Source organism: Anopheles stephensi, chromosome 2 (genome assembly GCF_013141755.1).
Source record: "Anopheles stephensi strain Indian chromosome 2, UCI_ANSTEP_V1.0, whole genome shotgun sequence".
NCBI classification, from domain to species: Eukaryota; Metazoa; Arthropoda; class Insecta; order Diptera; family Culicidae; genus Anopheles; species Anopheles stephensi.
Window position 1 is genome coordinate 32654261 of NC_050202.1, and position 19730 is coordinate 32673990.

General features: G+C 45.1%; 2 protein-coding genes and 1 long non-coding RNA gene across 5 annotated transcripts; 1 reads left to right on the forward strand and 2 right to left on the reverse strand.

Annotated features, from left to right (window-relative positions):
• Positions 1-13974: 13974 nt before the first annotated feature.
• LOC118508038 (28S ribosomal protein S36, mitochondrial) lies at positions 13975-15169 on the reverse strand. Of its 3 annotated transcripts, none has more exons than XR_004905730.1 (3): positions 14631-14681; positions 14302-14555; positions 13975-14229 (listed from the first exon to the last, which is right to left on the reverse strand). XR_004905730.1 is itself a non-coding variant. In XM_036047441.1 (3 exons), the coding sequence occupies exons 1-2, from the start codon at positions 14990-14992 to the stop codon at positions 14433-14435; spliced, it is 264 nt and encodes an 87-aa protein (XP_035903334.1). In that variant the 5' UTR covers positions 14993-15169; the 3' UTR covers positions 13975-14229; positions 14302-14432. The 3 variants fall into 3 exon arrangements, 2 of the variants coding, with proteins under 2 accessions (XP_035903334.1, XP_035903336.1); XM_036047441.1 differs by lacking the exon at positions 14631-14681 and adding an exon at positions 14852-15169; XM_036047443.1 differs by lacking the exon at positions 14631-14681 and adding an exon at positions 14852-15158 and having other exon boundaries at positions 13975-14216.
• A 237-nt stretch (positions 15170-15406) lies between these two features.
• LOC118508024 (ubiquitin carboxyl-terminal hydrolase calypso) lies at positions 15407-19635 on the reverse strand. Its single transcript, XM_036047414.1, has 2 exons — positions 19574-19635; positions 15407-17154 (listed from the first exon to the last, which is right to left on the reverse strand). The coding sequence occupies exon 2, from the start codon at positions 17030-17032 to the stop codon at positions 15533-15535; it is 1500 nt and encodes a 499-aa protein (XP_035903307.1). The 5' UTR covers positions 17033-17154; positions 19574-19635; the 3' UTR covers positions 15407-15532.
• LOC118508040 lies at positions 17473-18631 on the forward strand. The gene is made up of 4 exons (XR_004905734.1): positions 17473-17693; positions 17927-17974; positions 18035-18374; positions 18446-18631. It is a non-coding gene; the product is annotated as an uncharacterized LOC118508040 (long non-coding RNA).
• Positions 19636-19730: the final 95 nt, after the last annotated feature.

The following is a 19730-nucleotide window of genomic DNA, read 5'->3' on the forward strand; positions in this document are numbered from 1 at the left end:
TAAGTTTATTGTTTATTGTCATTATAATTCAACGGGCCACGCAAGGCCCCCTTGAAGCCAAAATGATAAAACACTTAACACTTAAAAGGATAGTCGGTTCGAATACAATTCAAAAGCGCTGCGCGGAGCATGTTAGGTTGGTGACGATTATTGATAAAGTTGTATTCACGGCACACAAGGAGAAAGGGATCATAGGCGCCGTAACGGGTTCGGCGATCCTCTACGTCGAACAGTGGCCTAGGGCGAAGCGACCTGGTTGGGACGTATAAGATGAGCCCAGAGAGTCGCGTTGGGGAGTCCGGTATTCGGTAGTCCAAAAGTCCCGCAACAAACAGTCTCTAAGCGTTGCAGTTGCGCTGGTTCAGCGACTCGATGTCCAAAAGCGCACAGCGAGCGTCTTAGTCCACTTGGACCCTCCAGAAGCGCAATGCAAACCGGGTGAATTTGCGCTGGACGGATTCCAAACGGGCTAGGGGCCGAGCAGCAGATGGCCACCATACAATCGAGGCATACTCCAGCACCGACCGAACCAAGGAGCAGTAGAGCGTCTTGATGGAGACCGGGTCCGTGAAGTCGCAAGTAAGTTGCTTAAGCAAACTAATCAGCTGGTTGCCCTTGGTGACGACGTGTTCGAGCTGTTCGTGGAAGTTCAGCTTCTCATCGAGGAGTACTCCTAAATCCCTAACACAGCTTTTGCGGACAATAGCAGAACCGTTTAATGTGTAGTCGTACACCAGAGGACACAGCTAAAGGAATACAGCTCTAAGGGAATACAGCTAAAGTGAGAGTCGGTTATGCGTTTTTTTACGATTTTCATTCTTGGGCTTTGAGATTCTATTGATTATATCTTTGAGACGTGGCCAGATAACCAATAACGTTTCCAGGAAACTCTGTCTAAGGCAGCATTGCTTCAACTTGCAACCTACAGCCTACGATTAGTAAGAGCAGTATCAAATGTTAGGATGTTTGAAACAGGACAAATACGAACGGAACGAGGACGATCACAGACAGAAGATCAGAAGCGTAGGGAAAATTCAACAAGAGGATAGCACTTAATTATAATAGTGCTAGCGAACCACCAGCTATATTCAAAACCGGGTGTGGAAGATGAAATTTTCACAAGAGTTTTTACAGAAAATGAACCTGGTGAAATGAACTGCAGGAGACTAAACTTCTGAACAATATTCCAGTGTCGACCTGACCAGCAGAAGAGCAGGTTGGAACCTGATGCCGACAGGTCGTTAAAGTCCCAGGTCATTCTCTTCAATCATCCAAAGACTCTACTAGATGAAGCAACAACTGTTTTGTATTTCTTAACCGTGTTGCAATGGACGCAGATAATGCAACAGACGCGTACTTAAAACATTATAATTAAATTAAGTATTTAATCGCACACAAATTTTGTGACCATCCTGACAGTGATTGAGAGAGCGCATCGTTGGGTGCGCTAGTTGGCGATCATGCTGAGAGTCTCTTGGTACGTGCTGAGAATGTTAACAGATCACGGGAACGTTTAAATGAAGCAACGTTCTTTTTTTTAAGGACATAAGGTAAAGAAATTATAAGCACACCAGGAGAGTAAATGATCAAGGATAAGTTGAAGCAACTTGCAACCCACATTTGAAAGGACGGATTTTCAGGAAGTTCTAATAAGAGACAACTGTTTGCTCGCATGCCAAGGCAGTAGTGATGTCAAGATTCATGCAGCAGGACCGCGTTTTGAATCCCGTCCGGATCGGCTACCTGTACGCCAGAATAAAGGAAGGCAGTAAAGGCAGGCCTGAGAGACATATGATCTGCAAAAAAGTCATGGTAAAAAGGACGCCTAGGACACAAACTACATTTGTACGGAGGACAGAAGAATCAACTATTTTGTTATCAAATTCAATAGAAGATCTTTCAGAATCTTGGTCAGTAATTGCTAACAATATCTTCAAGGGCGGCCCGGTGTTAGAGGTGATAACGACGCGGGTCTTCATATGGCTGGACCGGGGTTCAAATCTCATCTGATTCTTCTTCTTCCTTGACACTGCGAGCCTGGAAAGGTCTCGCCTGCCAATTCTGGCTTTCTGTGACTTCCGCAGTCCTATCATATGAAGACCGCCGCCGCTATCGCCTAAGATCACTGGACCGCCCCAGTCATTCTGGGGGATCAAAAAGTGGAAATCGTACAGGAGCATCACGTACATCATTATTTATTATTTTATTTATTTTCGATTATGACGGCTTGACGCCGTATGGTCAGTACCGCATGTGCTGACGAAGTACAAAATTCAAAGACACAAAAAATTACCAAGGCATTTCCTCCCTGATATTTCGCCTTATCCCGGGCGTGCTCGGTTGTAGATGTGTGGAGGTTGTGGTGAGTTTGTCCAGTTCTATTGTTGGTTGGTTGGGTCTATTGCTGTGTAGAGTGTGTTGGTGGTTAAGATGTGTACACACGGGACTCCATCCTTCCATGTAACGGATCTGGACTGAAACAAAACAGAAGGAAAACAACAATTGTGACAGCACAAACATTTGCCTGTGAACAGTGGACCTCAATCTGCCCAGCAGTGATAGCCCGAGCTCGATCAAGCCAGCACCGAATTCAGAAGCTGTCGGCGAGTTCCATCCCGTAACAGCAGGGTCTCTGCTAATTACGAGGTTGAACCCGCCGACCACCTCCGAACCCAACGCCAGCAAGGCCGCACTCGCTCCATCAAGGCTAGACAGAGATGATGGACACTGTTACAGAAAATTCTGCCTCTCTTCTTACGACAGTGACGTCTTTGACCCCGTATGCTGTTGCTTCGTCAGCGGATCACCCGTGGCACTACAACAACAAAAAACTTAACACTTAAGACAAAGACAACACAACACATAACAAAAAAGGAGTGGCGGATGTGGATTGGAAGGATAATAGGGATGCGGAATCAAAGGATGAGACCGTTGTCTCTGGCGAATCGGTAGATGAGCCTCATGTAGGCGAGGTCTCTAGTCGCCAACATTTCCCTTATTTCTATACCCGGTCGTCTGCCGATGCTCTCGACTGCGCTTAACAAGGAGGGTCTTGCAGTTTCAAACTCCACGCAGGACCACAGAAGGTGATCCACATCGTGAAATCCGTCACCACAGCCACACACCTTCGTCTGAGCCAGAGTTATACGCTGCAGATGAGCATTCAACGCGAAATGATTCGACATAAGTCGAGACATCATGCGTATGAATGCCCGGTCTGCAGAGAGCCCACCGAACCAAGGCCGCAGGGACACTTGCGGAGAGATCGAGAAAAGGAATCGCCCGAGATCATCCGCCTCCCACATGCTCTGCCAGCGAGACAGGAAAAGTTGCTGTGGTAGGCAAAGAAACTCTCGGGCCGAGATCGGACGGTCGTAAAATGCGCCTTGTTGGACGCCTGTTTTGGCCAGTGAGTCTGCCTTCTCGTTGCCGGGAATTCCACAATGAGCAGGTACCCAAATTAGCGAAATCCTGAACGCCTTGTCGAACATGGAGCCAAGCAATTCTATGATTTTAATGACAGGGAAATCTTGGCTCTTAACAGCCTTCGGGGATCTTAGTGCTTCAATAGCGCTAAGGCTATCTGTAAAAATGAAGTACTGATCCGAAGGTCTCGCTGCTATAATCAATAGTGCGTACAAGATTGCGGCTAGTTCTGCGGTGTAGACACTACACGGCTCCCGCAATTTGAAAAATGCTTCAGCGGACTCACTAAAAACGCCGAAGCCGGTGCCTTCCTTAGAGGATGATCCGTCAGTGTAATACTGGCTACTTTGGTCTAAATGGCCATACTTATCCCTGAAAATGCCCGGAACTACCATCGGGCGAAGATCATTCGGTATGGTCTTGATTTCCTCGTGCAACGAGGAATCTGTTGTTAAAAGGGAACTGTAGGTCTCAGGAAGGGCAGCACGGTTTAATGCCTGTGGAGCGCTAGGATGCACTTGTAGGGCAACAAAATCTTCGTAGATTTTCAAGATCTTGCTCTTAGAACCTGTCTCTAGAAGCGCTTTAAAATTTTCTTCGATCAAGGGATTTGATACTGAAGAACGGACTAGAAGGCGAAGCGACAGCATTTCAAAACGTAGTTTTAGCGGCATCACTCCGATCATCACTTCTAGGGACATGTTATGTGTGGATTTCATGCTCCCTAGTGCGAGTCTAAGACAACGATACTGTAGCCTCTCTAGTTTGAGGATATGCGTGTTGGATGCCCAATGGAAACATATGCTGCCATATTCCAACACGGATAGTACCGTTGTCTTATACAGTCGCAGGACGTCTGTTGGATGTGCGCCCCACCAGAATCCAGTGACTGTCCTTAGAAAGTTGATTCTTTTGCTGCATTTTTGCACCAGATGGGTGATGTGTGTACTCCAGTTTAGCCTTGAGTTGAACCAAACACCAAGGTATCGAAAATTGTCGGTAGTTGATATCTTTTCACCGTACAAAAAGACATCAATTTTCGGGTCAAATAGTCTTTTCTCCCTGTTTTTTGTCGTGTCGCTGAAGGGAGAAAAGACTACCATCTCAGTTTTCTTTGCAGAGAACTTGATACCAAGGTTTTCAGACCACTCGGCAAGGTTGTCCAAAGTGGTTTGTAAAGCCAGTTGGATTTCGGCGGCGTCCCTGCTTGCAAAAGATATGACGCCGTCGTCTGCTAATTGTCTAATGCTGCAGTTCGGAGCTAGGCAAGAATCTATTTCACTGACATAGAAGTTATATAGCAGGGGGCTCAAGCAGGACCCTTGTGCTAGTCCATGGAAACTGGTCCGCTTTAGTTGCACATGACCATTGTTGAAACTCATAGCTTTTTCCGACAAAAGGTTGAACAGAAAGTTGTTCAACTTTGGACCCAGCCCCACATTTTCTAATTTTTGACTCAGCTTGTATGGTGATACTGAGTCAAATGCCCCCTGTATATCCAGGAAAATAGATCCCATGTTCTGCTTGCGTGCACGAGCAAGCTCAATTTCTGTAACCAGAAGGGCTAAGCAGTCATTAGTACCCCTGGCTTTACGAAAACCAAACTGGGTATTCGAGAGAAGGTTGTTTGATTCCAACCATTCTTCTAACCGAAAAAGAATCATCCTTTCAAGGAGTTTCCTCAGACACGACAGTAACGATATTGGCCGATACGAATCGTGTCTTGATGGCGGTTTGCCAGGCTTCAAGATAGTGACAACTTTCACTTCTCTCCACTCTTGCGGAACGCTGTTGACATCCAACATATTGTTGAAGATGCTTAACAGACGTTTCCTCCCTATGTCGGGCAGATTTTGAAGCAATTTGCTACCAATCTGATCCAGACCCGGGGAGGAATTTTTGCTTGATAGGAGAGCAAGTGATAGCTCTACCATTGTGAACGGTGAATCCATCCTAGGGTCACTACCAGGCGCATGTTGTGTAAAGCTTTGCGCAGGAACGAAATCGGGGCAAAGCTTGTGGGCAAATTCATACAGCCACTCGCCAGAAAAGCTTTCGCTCTCATTGATGTTGTTGCTGTTTCGCATCCTTCTAGCCATTCTCCAAAGCGAATTAAGTGAAGTGGCAGGGTCTAGATTATTGACTTATCTACGCCAATAACCCTTTTTCTTCGCCTTCAACAGGTTTTTGCACGTTCTCTCTAGTCCTTTATATTTTTCATATAAGGACCTCGAGCCCGTGTCCCGGAAGGCTTTAAATGCCTCACGCTTCTTGGTGAAAGCCGCTTGGCAATCCTTGTCCCACCAAGGAGTGGGAGGTTTTTTAAATGTCCTTGCTTGGTGGGAGCGCCTTGTTTGGGCCTCAAGGGCGCACTTGTTTATAATTGAAACAAGTTTTTCGTACTCCTTGACAGGAGACAAATCTTCCAAGTCAAGTGAAAGCGAAGCGGCTATTAATTCGCCGTATCTCGTCCAGTCGATGTTCCTCGTTAAGTCACATTTAACGGGGATTCCTTCTACTGGACATCCTCCCTTGATGTAGGAAATTTCTATCGGCAAGTGGTCACTGCCGATAGGGTCCTGGATCACCTTCCAACTAAAATCCAGGGCCATTGCTGATGGACATAGAGACAGGTCCAGTGCACTCGCCCTATTTAGAGGTGTCTGCATCCTAGTTGCCTCTCCTGAGTTGAGAATCGAAAACCCAAATCTGTCGCAGAAATCTCGGATGATAGGAGTGCGAATGTCATCCTTTTCGCACCCCCAGTCGATTCCATGGGAGTTAAAGTCTCCCAGGATCAAAAGCGGTCCAGGCAAGACCGCTGCTAAATTTCCAAGATCCTCTTTGAACTTTTCAATTTTTTCCTTTTCATTATTGGCTATCGGGGGGATATAGATGGATGCAATTGTCACGTGAAGAACGCCCAGTTTTGCCTTAACTGCGACAGTTTCTATCATTTCTTGTCTAGGGGTGGGTATTCTGGTGAAAGTGTGACTCTTTCGAACACCAATCAGTACCCCCCCACCCCTAGTAACGCGATCTTCACGGATTATATTATATCCCGGGAAGGTTAATTTAATTTCATCCGATAGCCAAGTTTCACAGAGGGCAAACACATCGCAGTTGTGTTCGCCCACTAATGCTTTAAAGGAGTTTAGCTTGCCAAGTAAACTCCTACAGTTCCACTGTATGATAGTAGCCGTAGGAGCCATTAATCATCCAAACGGACCATCATACTTAAGCATGGCCATTGAGCCAGCCACTGTTTGATCATCCCCTTCAGGAAAGGAAGGGCCCAAGTAGCGATCATGTGCAGATGCTGCGGGAGGTTAAGGGTCATTAGGAGGGACTCAAGGATCTCGGAAAGGGACGGGGTGGGAGTTCTCGGGAAGCTCGTGGGCTCCGTCGGAAAAGCCAGGCTTTCCACCGGAGCTTCGGTCCGAGAAGATCGCTTCTTCTTGGGCTGCTTCCTGGCAATTTAGGGGGCTGGAGTTTTGGGATCAGCGTCACGTTTTGGACCGGGGGAAGAAACTTTAGCGTGGCGCTGTGGTGCCAAAGGTTTACTTTTCGTCTTTAAAACCTTCCGCTGTACCTTTTTGTAGGGCACTCTCATGATCTTTACCGATCTCAGTGGCACCTGTTCGGGTGCAGTCGGACTAGGCTCGCCATTTGCAGTTGTACCCAAAACTGCAAAAGGGTTCGATGCGTTTGCTCCCTTGAGAGCATCGCTGTACGAGCCGCGTGCCCGCTCGGCTACCGTTTTGGTCTGCTCCTTTTGCAGTTTCCGGTACACAGGGCACAATGCAACCTCATGCCACTCCTCCCGACAATGCGAACATTTTTGGGATGGGGCTTTGCACTCCTCGGTAGCGTGAGCCCCTCTGCATTTTCCGCAGCAAATCTTGCGAGTGCAGAACGGATCGGCATGTCCAATCCGGCTGCACTTCGAACAGGTGGCCACCCTTGGCACGTATGGCCGGTCGATGGGTATCCGGAGGCCTTCTAAAATGAGGGCCTGCGGAAGTACCGTTCCCTCAAACGTGATCCGGAGGGAGGTGGTCGGGATATATTTTTTTTCATTTTTCGATGAGGCATCAAGCTTAAAAAGCTTTTTTGCCTCAAGGACTTTTACCTTCGGCGTGTCTGGTGCATGAAATGCACCTACGCCGAATTTAATCACCTCCTCCTCCGGATAATCGAAGTCTTCGATCACGCCGGTAACTTCCACCAGACTACCGGGAATATAAACCCGGTAGTGCTCCGTAAAATCTGGATCAGCCGCAATGACGTTGGCTTGAGCCCGGTCCTTTGCGGTGACCCTGATCTTGTTTGGGCGCATCCGAAACACATCGGCAACACCCGGGTATTTTTTAAACAAAACAGCCGCGATCGTCCTTACATCGAGCTGCTTGGTACGTGGCATAAAATAAACTAATGGCTTACCCTCCCACGACACCGGGTAAGCACGAGCTCGATGTTCAGATGGCTGATTAGTTTTTGTCATCGGGGCACAAAAACTATTTGCCGGTGGGGCACTCGACGCCTTCGAGGAAGACGGTCTCTCTTCCAATGCCACCTTTTTAGTGGCAGGAGCGGCCTTAGGGCGACCTGGTTTACGCTTTACATTGGGCTCAATCTCCCTTTCCGAGTCAGAATTATCTGACCCCATGCCAGGACCGAAGACAACGGGAGAGGTGGGTCAGGACAAAACTTACCGTCACACACGATAGACAGCACGCGCGCAAAGGTACACACACAAACTCACACACACTGGACTGATCACGATCGATGCGACGATGCAGCGTGGATACGCTTGCTTATCGCAACGATCAACAGATACACACACTCACAACACTAAGAACACACGTTGATCGGGGCTAGGCGCCACTCGATCGATAAACACAAACTCCGAGCGAAAGCCGGAGAAAGGCGGAGACACCGATTAGTGCGATACGGGTAATCACGTTGATTACGCTATCGCACACGAGGACAATGACCACTATCTGCCGTACGCAAATGACCCGTTTGACGCTCCACAGCGAAACACGTCTTATCGCCACGGAAGCTGGAGGCAGAATGACGTACGTACATCATTAGTTAACAACTTTTCTAAAACAAAAAAGAAAAAATTAATTAATCAAAACAATTAACATAACCTTATCACAAAGCGATAAAAAACAAACATCAATTTTGAACTTATTTCCGGCACTGTGCTTTATATTTTTATACTGTCGGCTACTATTATGATTTATACATATCCATCATGCCCTCCTCCACAAGACCGTACACCTCCAACCATCTCACTCTCTCGCTCTCTCTCCACCCATCCATCCAACCAAACCAGCTCCAGACGGCATGCAAAGCACGTGTGACACGTGTGATTATCGCTTCATTAAGAATGCTACTTAATTATCAACATTTATCCGAATATCATTAATTAATTAACTATTTATAAACATGGCCCTGTACGATCCGTGGCGTCGTTCGCCTTACCCCGGCTTTTCCAGCCACTACAAACCGCCTTCCCCCCTCATCACACCGCACCACCTGTTCGGCTGTACCGAAATGGGTAGAAATAAAGCGTAAAATTTGCCACTCGTTTCACCTACTCTCGTGGGGTTCGCTTTTTTTTTGGGGGGGGGGGGGGGTAAATTGTCGAAACACTATTTCGGGGTAAGGGCCCAACAAAAAAACAACGAAATTCCCTCCTTAACTCTTCTGCGGCCAAGTTTTTGGGCTTGCACCCTATGATGAATATTTCGGGTTGAGAATTTACGATTTAACGGCAAGTTGAACCGATGGTTGTTGATGCGCAGAGTAGGATGGAACGCGGACAGTTGCGGATGTGTTGTCAAAATTATCATTATTGGCATTATTATTATTAATAACGTTACCCCCGCCACCCTCGTTTAAAAGGATCACGCGAATGAGTTGCACTTTTGGTTGTGTCTGTTTCCGAGTTGTTTCGGTGTCTCTCCCCCCACCGAGAAAAAGGGAGGAAAATCGAGGGGGCCAATACGTGCACCGCTTTAATGGTATAAAACAGCAGATAAGGTCATATAATTATAACACACAAAAGGGAAATTGGAAGAGAACTCGTTGCTCGGGTGAAAAGTCGACAGAGAAACGGTCCACCAGTCTGAGGGGGCTCAACTGGTGGGGACCTCTTTTGAATATTGGAACACAGTGAAGGCAAAGGGGCGAAACATTCCGCACGGCGACAACAAATGGCAATACGATAATAACGATTAATAATTTGCACCACCATCACCACGCAACGGCCCGTACGCCCCAAAACGCACCGTATGCAGTCGGCTGCGTCATGCATAAATGGATGGCGTTCGGCGACAAATTGAGGCGAGCAGTTAAAACGGACTTCAAAACGGATGTCGAAATGTTGCGCTTAAGAGTACGCATGCAGATGTTTGGGCAATTCGTGAGTGTATTTGATAAGTAACTTAGCCGCGATCTGATGTGTCTTTGGAACACTTCGGATCAGGCCGGATTGTTTCACCATTAAAAAATTAAAATGCATGTTCGATCTGCTTAATGAAATTGTTGAATCTTGGACGAAATGTGTCAAATAAAAAATGGAATATATTGAATGCCCGATTTGGAAGCATTTAATGGAGTCTTTGAGCGATTCGGGAACTTTGCAGACAGCTGCGTTGTGAGAAAATAGTAATTTCTATGACATTTTTAATAATTTTTTGCATTATCTTCATAATAATGAAACTAACACGGCGTTGTGATGCAAAAAAATGTCCACAAGACATTTTGCAACTTAATAGTTTGATAGAGTCGTCGGTCCGGTGATGGAGACGACAAGCACACCGGTCTTCATACGGCAGAACTGGAGTTCAACTCCCATCCGGACCGTTCCCCCGTAGTTGTGAGTACTGACTATCCAACTGCGTGGTATCATTTAGTCTAGTAAGCCAGAAAGGGTAGGCATGACCTAAGAGGTCGTTAAGCCAAAGAAGAAGCAGAAGACTATTGCCAAATTTAGAATGTTCAACTTGTTTATAAGAAAAGTTTTATTTTTCTATTAGAACTTTATTTTATAATATTATTTGGACCCTTTTTTCGTGAGAATAAAAACAAGATACTCAGAATTGATTTCGCGATTGATCTGCCAATTATAGGACCATTCTTCCCAACATCTAAAACTAAATTTTACAAAAACAAAACCGACCTCAATTTTACGATTTTGGAATATTCGGTGGTCTTATTCCATTGTTCGTCACTGATTGTATTATGCATTGAAACATCTATTTGCGATAAACAAGCTTCAGTTGAAACCCTTTATTTGTTAACCCTTTGGCTCTATGCTCCAATAAAGAATTTGAGGACCGTGCAGGAGTCACCCGACAGAAGCGTACAATACGCCAAGGTCTGATGGCTTTAATAAACAGTTCGCTCCTTGGCGTTACCGGTCAGTCATCCATCCATATGTTGTAGAAGATCCTAAACAAGATCGGCATAACATAATCCCCAGTAGAAGCTGTTAATACACATACATTCAACGCTTGATTTGAGACGCTCATTGTCCAAAACTCCCAACTATCTTAAACCGCAATCAATAAAACGTTGTATAGGAACTCTAAACCTAACGCCCTTTTCCAACTTATTTGTAAGCAAGCGAAGTGATCAAGTGATCGTTAAGATTCACACTGTTAGCTGTAAAGGGCTGACAACACAAGCTAGCCCAGTTAACACTGCTCTTGTGTATTGCTTGTAAAGAACCTTCTGCTGCCATAACCTCTAAACCTTCTCACCATCCTAATAGTGAAGGATTGTGTTTAGAAGTAAAGCTGGGTCATATAGAAAGTAATTGGGAATAAAAAGAGCTTGAAGAGCAGACAACAAAATTAGAGACTTGAATTCGAAAGAAATTTCGACATGAAGAACTCAAATTTTAAGAAGATATCGAAACATTATCATGTCTTTACTTCCTTGACTTTATTTACTCATACATCTTCAATTGCTAGTTCGCTATTAGTATAGTATGAGACCATCACTCTTACCTCAATAACTTTTTTTCAATAGGCGGGAATATAAAAATCGATCAATGTTTTCAAAACGAGACCTAGCACTACTATTTCAAGTTCATTTATTGATGGAGGCGCCCGCTAGCATAGCGATGCCGGTCGCTATCATCAATCGGCCGTTATCAAATCCTGTCCGGACATTGCTACCGTACGTCGGAATATTTATTAAGCTTTGAGTTGATAAAGTCAATGAATTGGATGGGCCAAAACACCTCCCGAAACTTTAGCGCTAAAGGAGTGGATAATGGAGGCGCCCAGTACTTCACAACTCTACGATGAAAATTTTATAAATAAAGCCAAATGGAATCTTATTGTAGTAAAGTAAAGTAAAGGAAAATTTATAATTATTCTAAGTATGAAAACAAACCAAAACAACTAATAAATAATAGTTTAAAAAACAAAACAAAATACTCAATACTACTTGAACTGGGCAGTTCAAACCTGAGCAATACTGGCGATTCAACAGAGATAATCAATTTTATCGTCGTCTTCTTCTTTCCAGTGATGTTAACAAAATTTCTTTGCTATGATGTAGATTTTTTATATAATATTGTTCCCTAAAGCCCGCCAACTCAATAAGAACTACAAGGTGTATCGATATGGCATCGATACAGACTCTGAAATTATTGTAATATTTTTGCATTGATTTAGTTAGTAGAATCCTTCAGTCACGAAGTCGCATTAAACATCTTCAGTTTCTGGTTTCATTAGAATTTTGCCTCTAACGTTATAAGTTTTTTTTTACATATTAGAGCTATTTCATAGAATTCAATCATCATAATCCTGAACGATTACTCCTATTCCATAAGACTAGAAATTACAGGTCCTAAAGCGAAAATGTTAAATTACTCATCCAAACCAGACATATCTGTGGTCTGCCATAAGCGAGTAATATCCATATTGATATACGCCATTGCCTTCCCTAGATCTCATCAAATACTAAAAAGTTACCATAAAACTTCAGCAAATATCAGCATCATCACATGTGCCATTAATTTATGTCATTCTTAGCTGCGTTACACATCAAGGGCTGTAACCTTCTCGCAGCACTTCTGGTGGACATAATTTTCCATCTAACTTAAGGCCTGTCTGCAATCCTGTTACCACATTATAATTACTTTTGTAATGAAGCAATTACTTTCTCGAGCCAAAAACAAGCTTATACACAAATTCCGGCAGCCGAGCCGAGGATTGTATTGAAATCCTTTTAAATAAATAAGATCAATCCTATTACTACTGGACGCTTTAAACCCATATCCCTATCCTCGTAATGCTAGTAAACTAATTTAAGCGCCCGGGCAACCTCCGTTGGTTTTGCAAACCAACCTCGGCACATATTGTACACGCTGGTATTAAGAGCGATAAATAACGATAAAAATTAAACGAATGTGTTAAAACTATCTGCCGATTTATGCATAAACTCCCGAACAAACCCGGTCCTCCACTCGATGATACTCAGTGGTAAAGCAAAGAGCAGGTCAGGAAAAGGGGATAAAGGGCGACGAACGCCACAGCAAATTTGAAAGCCAAAAAGTCATTATCGGAAACATGGTCAACGAGCCTCCACCGTAGCGTACAGCGCACGCACAGAAACAAGCCGGACAAAATGAAGCGATGGGTAGGGTAGTCTGGACACGGTGGACTGTTAAAATGTGCCCTGCCGAAAAGTCCGGTAGGTAAAATTTAATAAAATACCTTTATCACACGCATTCTGGTTTCTCGTAGTACCACTACCCAAGGCAGGCAAGCGGTCCGCTGATGGGCCACCGGAACGGAACGTGTGGAATGTTTTGCCGAACGCACATAATTTCATAATTCGGTCGGGTTTGGGGTGAGCGCGAGTGCCACTCGAACCGGTGGCGACCTCTGTGGGTTGTTGGCAAACAAGTTTTTATTTCGCTCAACAGCGTACGTTTTATCCTTTCTGAGCTGTAGCTAGTAGGCTGTGGAAGCTATTTATCAGCGATTGCTATGTTGCTTTGAACAAACATGTCCCTTGATTATGCTCTTCCCCTTTGAAGAAGATCGGGATGAGAAGGTGATCACCATCGCGCAGGTATTCGAGCTGGGTGCTTTTTTATCACCTCCTTAACTCCTAATTAAAGCTCGTTCGCTTTAACTCGGCATTGAGTATTCCTTGTGCGTTCCTACATGTCGCACTTCTTATTCATATGGAAAGCGAGCGCGCCAAACGTATCGCATCGCCAGCTTTCCCACATCACAGCCGGCTGCCATTATGACGTCATTAAATGAATAGTTAATTTAATTGAATGCTATCGTTAATTAACCGCAACGAGTGCGAGTGCCATCGATTTAATCATTTCTGATGCGCTGCACCGCATGAAGGATTGAGCTGAGAGTATTATGGAGGCTTAAAAATTTAACGTTAAGCAATTGTGTGACACTGCACTGCAAGTGTGATTATTGCCGGAATGGACATACCTTCTGCATTATCGGATGTCGTCAAATCGATTCAAGCGTCACGCACACACATTGCTAGGGTAGGTTCGTTAATATTAGCACCATTCTTGATATCGATAGAATATTTATTGTTTCACGAAAGCTTGCATCAACAGCTCTGCGCTTGGATGAAAAGCTGGTGGTCACCACAGCCCAATGCACTCGCTACCAAGGAGGATCACGCCCGCTTGTTGTCGTTGGTGTAACGTGCTTTCCAATTTCGATAGCAGCTCCATTTAGAGCAATTAGTTTGCCATAACATACATCGCTTTTAAGAAACTACAAAACGGCCCTTAAACGTGCAAGAAGGAGAATATAAATTATTAGCCCTTTTCCTATTGGACACTACTCGCTGTATACTTACGCATACAATGTTGTTCCATTGCTGGCCTGCGCCTGCCTGCCTGCCTGCCTGCTTGCCATCCATTACTGACTAGGGGAACGCACGTGAAGATGGTGGAGAGATTACGCACGTCGAAACCATCGTCCCAAGGTCTAAGCTGGCGGTCCACCACGGTTGATCCACTCCATCTCGACGTCATCAATCGGTTTCCTGCGGTACCGTGCCGGCAGCTGCCATTCTTCAATCGCTTCCCCCGATGACACGGATCGTGCGTGCTAAAAATAAAACCAAAAACCGGTGCGAATCATGATTCTGCCCATAAACCACCACAATAAACCTCATTAACGCACACGGTGTACACACAGTACACAATGGAAACCGTGTCCCGAACACTGTAAACAATTATGTAACCGAGATTGGGAAAATGTGCAACAACGTTTTGCTACTGAGAGAAAATGTGAATCTTCTCCCACACGGTGTCCTACGGCACAGAATCTCGGCTTCTACCAGAGTCCCATGGAGAGTGCCTTACGGAAGTGTTGCGTTAAGCCGTTCATCAAAGTAATCTTACCGCTGGAGCTGCTGTGGCAGCGGCAGAACCGGTTGCACCGCCCGCCGTATGACTGGCCGCCTCCAGGAAAGGGCCACCCTTGCGGAACTTGATGAGTGGAACACGTCGAGCGGTGGAAAGCACCGAGCGCAACATTACCATGGCGCGTAGTAACTGCCGGAAGTTAGAGTTGGATGACAAAGTGGGAAGCGATGGTGCGCGGCGTTCGATGGTTCCTTCTCTGCTGTTCCCCAAAACTCTTGCCTTGATATCAAAACAAATCACCGAGAAAAGAGACAATTTGGTGTGTTATTATTGCCCAAGGTATGCATGGAGATTAATTTCATACCTATCTACAGCAACCTTGGCTTTGATGAGGTTGTCAAACTTCGGCAGTTCGTGTATGCTTCCCAGTGAAAAAACTATACATCAGACCGAATATTTAAAAATTACATCCCCCGATGGTGCATCGCTGGGGATAATTGATTTTTTCTGAAATAAAATCACAATCTTCTGCGTACAGGTATCGAATTCCATTACTAAAAAGAAAATATAACTAACCGGAAACTCAAATACTCCTTTTTTATAATTAACATGTTTAGTTTATTGAATGAAGTGTGTATCAAACGATGAAATGGAAATGATATTTAAAATACAAAATAAATCTCCCGCTCAGTGTTTTCCAAATTCACCCCCCTCTCCCTACTTTCGCTTGCGACACTTTGCTCTACCCCGACGCCGCTTGGACCCTGGCGCCTTCGGGGACGTCCCATTCGTGGCGGCCGCTTTCTTGTAGCTTCGTGAGATCGCTCGGCTTGCGCTGGTTTGGATGCCACCCATACTCGGCTTCCGCGATGCAATGAGATCCTGCGAGACCAGCTCAGCCAACACACCCTGATGGGCCAACATCGACAGAAACGTGCAGATGAACTCGTCGTAATTGTGCGTCCGCCGGCAATCGTCCAGCTTGAACCGTTCACGTTTTTCATTTTCGTCGCACAGATGCTGTTCCGTGATGGTGATTTCTGACTCAAGGTTTTTCAGCAGAGACAGCAAATCCTTGGGCGAGAATGTACCGGCACCGATAAATGATGATGGAGGGGATGGTGGGGTAGGGTCTTCCCGTTCCTGCTTGACTTCCGTTTCACCAATTATTTCTACCGAATCGGAAGAATTGTTCATCGATACGAACGATTCCAGCTCCTTCGAGACCGATACGGATGATGAGGAAGAGGGTTGATCGGGTTGCTTTTCCTCCTTGATGGCCAACAGTTCCGAGTACTCATCGGACAGTTTTACCGGAGTCGAATCGTCCGGTTCCTTCTTCAAACTAACTCCCAACGGGCGAGATGATCCGATGGCTGACGCCGAAGACGATGATGTCTCTTTCTTTTCCGATTTCAGCAACTTCTCCAGCGCGGCCGATACAATCGTTTGGTTCGTACGAAGCATTTTCAGCTTGTGTGTGATGGCAATACGTCGATCCGGAACCACCGCCATCAGATTGAACCGAATATCCTGTTCACCGGTAGTGATTCCCAGCCGGTCAGACATCACGCGACGAAACTTGTCCGTCCACGCTTCCTTCTCTCCCCACGGTCCGTGGTCCATCGGGAACGGTTTCAACCCGTCCAACTCGAACAGCCGGCCATCGATCGGAACGAACGAAACGAAGTGAAACGCTTCGCCAGTAAACCGGCCAGTGCTCACGCCCGAATTTCGATCCATCCTGCGTCGGGCTTGGGGCATCGCGTGCGAGTTATGTGCACAGGCCAGCTCCGGCGTGTTTCCGATCGCCCAGCCCTTGTTTTCCGGGCTCATGCCCTTCGTGTGCATCTTTAGCCGGCTAAGCGTTAGACCGAGCTCAATGTCGGAACAATTCAGCAGCACCGACAGCAGGGCGTGCGTGGCGCAGCTGTTCGGGACCACCTGCTGGGCGAAGAATATGTTGTTCACTGCATCCTCATCCTTCACGTAGATGTCCGTCGTTTCGACGATCTTTCGGCGCGCCCTGCGTTCCTCGATCCAGCGAAACAGAAAGATAAACCCGTACACTTGGCCCTCGAGATTCTTCTGCAGATCGTAAATTTCCTCCACCTGCACGCCCTTCACACCAAAGTCTTCCATCAGCAGCGTGAACAGACCTGGATCACTTTCCAGCTCCAGCCAACCGTCCGTCAGCCGGTTTATATCGACCGGCATCGCTGCACTCTTGGTTGTTTCTTTCGTTTTTCACGTAACGGAACTCAAATTATAAACAGCTGAGGCATTTGCAGGAAAGAAAGTGAAAAATGCCGACCAAATAATGCAATCCCAACTTGATTCCCAAGTTATCTATACCCCTTGTTTTCGTAAATGTTTTGGTAAATACATTCGTTAACGAAATATCCTCGAAAAGATTTACGAGATTCCAAATTATTTCGAGGATAATTTGTTTTTGTTTTGATTCTGTTTGTTTACATTTTGAATGAACCCTGTCATAAAATGAACCGGAACCATGTTCATCGAATGTAAATAAACAAAAGTTCACTATCCTCGAAACATCTATGTTTCGATAAATTTTTCGAGGATAGCCATGCATAATGTAAACAAATATTCGAGGATAAGTTTTTGTCAATGTATTGTGTCTTGTCGTGTCTCGTCATGTGTGTTTGGGAGTTCTTCTATTCTTGTATTTGCTCTTTTCTCTCCTGATTTTGCTTTGCTTCTATTCATGTCCGTAGACTCTTCCGCGTTGTGTGGTGGTATGTTTGTGTGTAACAACGGTACTTTCGCTGCAAGGTTGGAGGGGGCGCGGGCGTCGAGTGTGTTGTTTATCAGCTGTGATCTGTGCGTGTGAAACTTTTTCGGTGTGCTGAAACGGGTGAGTAAGAGTAAGATTAGAAACTGAATGCCGTGTGCATGTATACCTCAGCCTGAAGACTGAACCACCAGACTTGCTCAGAGCAGGAATGAAATACACGTAATATAAATTGGAGCGTGGTACGCTTGCGCGTAGCAGATCATGGTGTGGTTAAGAAGAAAAAAAGAAGCAGTGCTATAGTTGTACTAGACGCTGGAATGGCTTGTATCGGTTGAACTTTTCTTATTTTTCAGATTCAAAAATCTGTTTGCTCTACAAAGTCGATGAGTGCATCTAATCAGGTAAATATAATTATATGCTTTTATCCCAGATATCTGGCTTATAGTTTTTTTGCCTTTTAGTTCTGCAGCGCCATGGTGAACGTTGGGAGGTGTTTGCACGGAAGACGGAGCGGGAAAAGGTTCACGGCAACTATGCGGTGAGGAGGATATCAACGGATTGTGCATTTACAGTTAGCGGGTGAGCACACGCTGTACCTCGTAGGAGAACCTGGCCATGGGTATCGGAGAATGTAAATCGTATGCCGGAATCGTGCTTGGCCTTGAACACTGACTCTGCTCGATCACGGGTTCCAAATTGGTCATTACGTTACCGGCGGCTTGCCAGCAACCAGCATTGGGTGTTCTTTTTCTGTCAGTTCTTCCTACCGTCCTTCTGTGTATAAAGTGCCTTCCATTAACAGTACGTTTGATCAATCATCATTCTACACAAATTTGTTTGCTTTTATTTAAGATCAATTTTGCATCTTTTAGTCTCCCGACAGCAATGGTTGCTTCTAGCACGGATTATGATGGTGCTGTTGCTGAAGAGGAATGTTGTGTTGCCTGGTTGCACTGGACAGGATGGTTCACACAGTGTAGTCAATCTCCTGTTGGTGTCGATTGTTCCCTTCGAGCCGGAGGCCCATCCCGGCCGCTCAGTGCGATAGTGTTAGGTGCTAGAAATAGAAGATGTAAATACAAAATGGTTACTTTACATGTTAATACAGAAGAGGCGATTATATAGGTTATAGAATTACGGCTTTTACTTACCAATAAAAACATGAACGAGCGCAATGCATCACGTACATATTGCCCAGCTGAACCAGGCAAAGAAATGCTCCAGTGTCGTCCCCATTTATGTCCGGAACATGGTCGTCGTGAAGGTGAATGTAGTAACGGTATTTGAAGGCATATCCTGAGCCGATCCCTATGACGATCGAAAGATCCGCAGTATCCTTTCTTATTGACGAAATCATTGCCTGCACAAATTGCTCAAAACAAATCGCAACCTAATAAAATTTTCCGCAACATTTATTGGCGGAGAAGATAGAACGAAGACGATCGGCTTCGTCAACCTCTCCCTCTCTTCTAATCAAATCACGCATGAACTCTTACCCCTTCTCCATGAGCAGCCAGACCAAATATCAGCGATACAGGGCTCGCCTATTCACTTTGCGATGCGAACGGCATATTTTGTACAAAGTGTTTCAATTTGTTATATGCATTTTTTCGACAAAAACTACCGTCTTGACAATAAAATCATATCGAAAACCATGTGAAAGAATTTGAAGAACTAAAAACACTTCGGGATTGAATGAAAATACTCGAACGAATTGAAAAAACAATAATGACGGTATAATATATGCCGTTCATATCGTAAAGTAACGAGACAAACCCTGTACGAGTGCACACATGCCCATACACATATTCACCCAAACAAGGTGAATCTATAGGCGTAAGCGAGATGGGTATAATAATAAAAGGAGAGCTAAATGTAAACATTTAGGTTATCATGAACCAAACTCGAGTGTGTGACAAATCATCCATGAGTGCGAGCGGAAGAGGTGTATAAATAGAAAGAGAGGGAGATATTTATCCTCTAAAATTTCCCCTTGGGTTGTGCTTTATGTTTTTGTTTATAAATTGGACGATTCTCAGCTGTCAAACGGTGTTGTGCCAAAGGTTTATACATATGAGATGTGCACCTTTTGCCCAGGGTATTCAAAGCAAACACACATTGCCAAACCAACAACTCAATTAAATTTTATAATTTGAT

Bases quoted from the DNA above. Each gene is read 5' to 3' on its own strand.
- LOC118508038 (XM_036047441.1), bottom strand. From the start codon at position 14,992: ATGGTAATGTTGCGCTCGGTGCTTTCCACCGCTCGACGTGTTCCACTC. The intron at 14,556-14,851 runs GTAAGATTACTT...TTTTATTTTTAG, and splicing joins CTGCCACAGCAGCTCCAGCG to CACGCACGATCCGTGTCATC.
- LOC118508024 (XM_036047414.1), bottom strand. From the start codon at position 17,032: ATGCCGGTCGATATAAACCGGCTGACGGACGGTTGGCTGGAGCTGGAA.